At 46.8% G+C, this 6,092-nt stretch overlaps 1 protein-coding gene across 1 annotated transcript; it reads right to left on the reverse strand.

Moving 5' to 3' along the window:
• Positions 1-2,993: 2,993 nt before the first annotated feature.
• Positions 2,994-3,665, reverse strand: LOC112549951 (circumsporozoite protein-like). The gene has a single exon (XM_025201806.1). It carries the CDS (start codon positions 3,663-3,665, stop codon positions 2,994-2,996), a length of 672 nt encoding a protein of 223 aa, XP_025057591.1.
• Between the last annotated feature and the right edge of the window lie 2,427 nt (positions 3,666-6,092).

A 6,092-nucleotide genomic window follows, 5' to 3' on the forward strand; every position in this document is an offset into this window, starting at 1 on the left:
ACTTGGATAGCAAAGAAAATAATTAAATTGGAGTCATGAAAATTGCAATACAAAAAAGTAACCTGAGGTCAAAGCAGCATAATTTAGGTTTAGATCAAATCTTGGTAAAGAATGAAGCTGATATCAAGAAACAGGTCTTTCACTGAGCAGAGGAAGGTGAAAAATCCGGACTGGTATGAGGAAAAAGGCATCCAAGTGTTTTTTTGTTTGTTTGTTTAGTTTAGTTTTTTTCTGTTTGTTTTGTTATATTTTATTTTGCTTTGCTTTTTAAAGCAGCCTTGGCTGAAGCAAGACAGCCATTGCTAGATCTTTGGTGCTATTTAATGAGGAACAGTATTAAACCTAAACAGTACTGAATCAGAAGGCTATGATACCTAGGAGTGTGTCTAAACGAGCCTGCATGTGCAGAGGCACACATTTCCTGTGGGACAGGTAGCAGTGGCACATATTTTTGAGATATATATATATATATATTTATACTATATATATATAGTATAGATATATACTATATATATAGTGTATATATATATACACACACACACTATACTATATATAGTATATATATATAGACAAATGTTGATGCCTATGATTTCTTAGACTCAGTAGATATACTGGGGCGGGGGCGGGGAGGGAGGGGGGAGCATAAAGTACAGTTAGAATCATAGAATCACAGAAAATTAGGGTTGGAATGTAGTATGAATTTTTGCATATTAGTTATTACGTTTCAATGATAATAGTATTGAATTGATCAAACTCTATGATTGAATGAACAGCTAAAACTCCATTTTGTGCTTGTTCCCTCCTTGACATAGGTAGATGAACTTTGTGTGCCCTGTGTAGGTGTCTGTGTGAGAGGGTGAATGGTGAAAGAATGGTAACTATTTGCATTAAAATAGAAGAAGATTTAACTGATTATACAAGCAACAAGGTGCCAATGTATAAGTTACCAGACAGTAAACTAATTAAGCTAATTAATGGATATCTGAAGAACTGGTCTGCAATCAAGTTCAAAGAAGATAGTGAGGAGAAGGAATTCTGCATATCTTGCCTGCCATTTGAACTACACACAATGCTTCAAGAACATAATGCTTCAAGGCAAAGATGCCAACTACACAATGACTGGTATTACCTCATCGAAGATACACTAGAATGACCTAAAGACTGAGCATGGAAAAACTCCAAGGCTGAACGAAGTCTTGAAATCCCTATAAAAGTGGGATGCAGACAAGCCAAGATGCGGAATCCACTCTATGCAACCTCATGGAGCACAGGCATGCATGTCTGTTCTTTCCCCACTCCTATCATCCTCAATAAGCCTGGACCCAGCCATCCAGTGCTAATATTGAGTAACATCTGCTGGTAACTATAACATCTTATTGGAGGTTTTTTTTTTCTGTTTGTCTGTGTATGTCTGTTTGTATGTATGTATGCTTGTGTATGTCTGCTTGTATGACTGGTGTGTCCAAGCTTATGTATCTGCTTCATGTAATCAATAAACACAGCATTTTGCCATATTCTTCTTTTTAAGGTCTTGCTCTTAATTTGAGCTATTGGCAATTTTAAGTAACAGGAAGGGACCTTGGGAGGCCATCCAGTGCAACCACGTGTTCAAAGCAGGGCCAGCCCCAACTCCCTCATCCCAGCCAAGGCTTTGTCTAGCTGGGTCTTAAAACTCTTGAAAAATAGAGATTCCACAGTCTCTCTGGGTAATCTATTCCAGTGCTTTACTACCCTCCTAGTGAGACACGTTTTCCTAATATCCAAATTAAGCTTCCTTTGCTCCAACTTGAGACCACTGCTCCTTGTTCTATCATCTGTCACCACTGAGAACAGTGTGGCTCCATCTTCTTTGGAACCCCCCTTCAAGTAGTTGAAGGCTGCAATTTAATCCCCCCTCAGTATTCTCCTCTCCAGACTAAATAAACCCAGTTCCTTAAGCCTCTCCTCAGAAGTCATGTGCCCCAGCCACCAACCTTTTTCATTGCCCTCTATGGACTCTCTCCAATCTGTCCACATCCTTTCTGTAGTAGAGGGGGTGGGGGAGGAGAGGGGGAGTGCAAAACTGGACACAGTACTCCAGATGTGGCCTCACTAGTGCCAAAGAGAGGGGAATAATCACTTACCTTGATCAGCTGGAAACACTCCTATTAATGCAGCCCAGTATGCCATTAGCCTTCTTTGCAAAAAGGGCACACTGTTGGCTCATATTCAGCTTATTGTCTACTGTAACCCCCAGGTCCTTTTCTTCAGAGCTGCTGCTGAGCCAGTTGGTCCGCAGCCTGTACCTGTGTATGGGGCTGTTTCATCCTAAATGCAAGACTTTGCACTTCTCCTTATGGAACCTCATGAGATTTCTTTTGGTCCAATCTCCAATTTGTTGAAGTCTTTCTCAATCCTAACTCTACCCTCCAGTGTATCTACTTCTCCCCCATCTTGGTGTCAGCAGCAAACTTTTTGAGGGTGCACTCTGTGCCATCTTCCAGGTTGTTGATGAAGATATTGAACAAAACTGGTCCCAGGGCCAACCCCTGGGGCACTCCACTTGCTACTGACTGCCAGCTAGATATTGAGCAATTGATTACTACCCTTTAAGCCTGATGATCCAGCCAGCTTTCAATAAGTTTTCTATACCCCTTTGTACCCGCCTCCACTCTAATAGGTGTTCCTGCGCCGCCTTCGCCTGAGCCCTAGATCTTGCGGGCCCCGGGCTTACGGGTGGACCCCAGAGGCTACCCCTGCTGATGTCAGGAGGACCCCTGAACTCGCGTGCCACGACTTTTAATGTAACTTCAGTGGGGGGTCTTTCCTTGGGGTATCCACCAGAGTTGGCATGGTCCCCGGCGGGTAGTCTTGGGGCTCCGTCCTCCCCTACACCCCGGCCACTCGCCACCTGTAGCTCTACCTCTTCTTGGCTTCCACGGTGTCCTAGGCCTGCCGCTGTCTTACCCCTAACCTGCCGTCCGTCCGTAAAGGTCCTCGGCTCAATGTGCCATCTACCGGGGTCGCCAGCCCAGCCCTTCTGCCTCGGCTCCTTCCTTAATCCGGCTGCTGGTTTCTCCACTGGCTCTGCTGCTCAGGATGCCACCGGTTCCTTCCCCAGCTCTGCTGCCTGGAATGCGGCCGGTTCCCTCGCTGGCCCTTCTGCCTGCAACACAGCCGGTTCCTCCACTGGCTCTGCTGCTCAGGATGCCACCGGTTCCTTCCCCAGCTCTGCTGCCTGCAACACAGCCAGTTGCCTCACTGGCTCTGCTGCTCAGGATGCCGCCGGTTCCTTCCCCGGCTCTGCTGCCTGCAACACAGTCAATTTCCTCCCTGGCTCTGCTGTTCCAGATGCCGCTGGTTCCTCCACCGGCTCTGCTGCCTACAATGCAGCCGGCTTCCTCACTGGCGCCGCCGACAGCATCGGAGCCGGTCCAACCACCAGCACTGCTGCCAGTTGTGTTGCCGGCTTTCTCGGAGCTCGTGCTGGCTCCGCCCCTTGCTCTCGCTGCAGCTGAGTGTGGCGGCTGATCTCCTCCATGCTGGAGCTCACTCCCCTGGTCTCTCCTCACCAGCCGCCCCGCTGCCTCGGCGGGGATGCTTTTTGTTTCTTCCGGGAGGTGTCCTCCGCCCCCACTGCTCTGCCGCAGCCGGATAAACGCCCAGCTGATCACCCGCACCGGCATCCTTGGTGTACGTGCCTCCCCCGGCTCTTCCAGCTCTGCGGGAGGTAAGTAGGACTCCTTGCTGCCCCGGGGTTCCTTCGGCGTCCCAGCTCCCCTGGGACACCCTTGCAGCCCATTCATCCAACCCAAACTGCCTTAGATTGATGGCTAGAATGTTGTGGGAGACCATGTTAAAAGACTTGCTAAAGTCAAGGTATATCATGTCCACTGCTCTCTTCTATGCATCCACAGAGCCAGTCATCTCATCATAGAAGGCAATCAGGTTGGTCAGGCATGACTTGCCCTTGATGATCCATGCTGACTGTTTCTAATCACCTTCCTCTTCTCCAAATGCTTAGAAATACATTCCTGGGGGACCTCTTCCATGATTTTTCCAGGAACTGAGTTGAGAATGATTGGTCTGTAGTTCCCTGAATCCTCCTTCTTCCCTTTCCTAAATATGAGCACTATATTTTCCCCTTCACAATCATTCAGGACTGCTCCCAATTTCCACAAGTTTTCAAAGATAATGGTGGCTCTGCAGTCACATCAGCCAACCCCCTCAGCATCCTCGGGTGTCATGTGTCTGGCCCCATGGACTTGTACATGTCCAGCTGTTCTAAATAGTCCCTAACCTGTTCTATTGCCACTTTGCTGCTCACCTCCTCCCCAAATTGTTCTTCCAGGTGTAGTAGTCTGGGAGCTGACCTTGTCTGTGAATATCAGCCTTTTTTGCATTGTCTCTCAGGCAGTTGCCTATTAGCCTTCTCTGATTTTCCTCTTGTTGCTGAAATAGTTGTACAAACCCTTCTAATTACTTTTCATGTCCCTTGCTAGCTGTAACTACCTTGACCTTTGGCCTTCTTGATTTCATCCCTGAATGCATGCGGAATACTCTTACACTTCTCCCTAATCATATGTGCAAATTTACACTTCTTGTAAGCTTCCTTTTTGTATTTTAGTTCATGGAAGAGTTCCCTGCTAAGCCAAGCTACTCTTCTGCCATACTGGTTAGTCTTCTTGCACATCACAATTATTCATTCCCATGCTTTCAGTAAGGTTTTTTTTTTAAATAAAATCAGCTCTCCTGGTCTCCTTTCCCTATCAGGCTGGCCTCCCAGGGGACCCTGCTCATTCATTCTCTGAGGAAGTCAACATCTTCTGCCTTATAAGGACTCTTATTCTGCTGCTCTTCTTCCTTTCTATCCTCAGGACCATTAATTCAATCATCTTGAAGTCACTGCTGCCCAAGCTGCAATCCACTAATACATTCCCCATCAATTGTTCCCTGTTTGCGGGCAGCAGGTCAAGAAGAGCACAGACCCTAGTTGGCTTCTACAACACTTGCACCAGGAAGTTGTCCCCAACACTCTCCAAAAACTTCCTGAATTTTCTGTGTACTGCTGTATTGTTCACCCAGCAGATGTCAGGGTGATTAAGAGCTAATTCTGAATATTCTTCTTAATGTTTTGTCCCAAATCCCAATCATGATACTCCAGTACCAGGGACTCTGGTTTCCTCCACACCCCAACCTTGTAAGATTGTTTTTTCTAGCCTAGGATTACTCACGTTCTTCTAAAATTTACAGTCAATTTGTACTGTTTGTTTAAAATCAGATTACGTATGTTTTATTTTCATAGAGTGCAGTACTCCTCAAATTTCTATTCTACCACCTCAGAGTAATACCTCTGCCTGACTTAACTGATAGCTATTTAAAATATCTGATGCATCAGACCAGCAATAATTTAGAAGCAGGGAGATTGACAGTGCACTGCTTTCTTCAGTGTCCGTGTCTATAGGTATCTTCTTAAAGATACAGTTACCCTCATGGGTTAATAAGTAAGTCTTTACCCTTCAGGTAGTTGAAGGTTGCTATTAAATCCCCAGCCAGTCTTCTCTTCTCCAGACTACACTATAGAGTGCTTCATGATGGGACTCATGCAAGAACACAGATGCCTCCCTCCCCCCGCCCCTCCCCGAACTTGCTTTCCCATGCTTTCTGCCTGCAGTTGACAGATGCCGGTGGCTGACAGATATAGTAGGGGGACGGGGGAATGCTCACCCATGCCCAGCAGCCCTGTCAGGCTCTATGGTGCTGCATCAACTCTTAGGGGGTCTGTGTGTACATCATGGGGTGCCCTATGATGGGGTTCATACAAGGACACAGATGCTTCTTTTGCCCTCCTCCATAGTGCTGCCTGCCTGCAGTTGACAGATGCCTGTGGCTGACAGATGATGTGGCAGGGGGAGGGGGGTGTACTTGCCCATGCCCAGAAGCTAATCAGGTGTGGCCCTGGGTGCTCAATTGAGCTTGGCAGTTCCCAGCAGGTACTCAAGAGTGCACCCAACCTGCTGACCAGTGCAGGAAGCCTGCTTGTCCTGCCACCAAAGACAGAATGTGTTTTTATATTCACTACCAATTAAACCAACGCCACTTACAGAAAACTG

Source organism: Alligator sinensis, unplaced genomic scaffold, assembly GCF_000455745.1.
Source record: "Alligator sinensis unplaced genomic scaffold, ASM45574v1 scaffold340_1, whole genome shotgun sequence".
Classification (NCBI taxonomy): Eukaryota; Metazoa; Chordata; order Crocodylia; family Alligatoridae; genus Alligator; species Alligator sinensis.

Bases quoted from the DNA above. Each gene is read 5' to 3' on its own strand.
- LOC112549951 (XM_025201806.1), bottom strand. From the start codon at position 3,665: ATGCCGGTGCGGGTGATCAGCTGGGCGTTTATCCGGCTGCGGCAGAGC.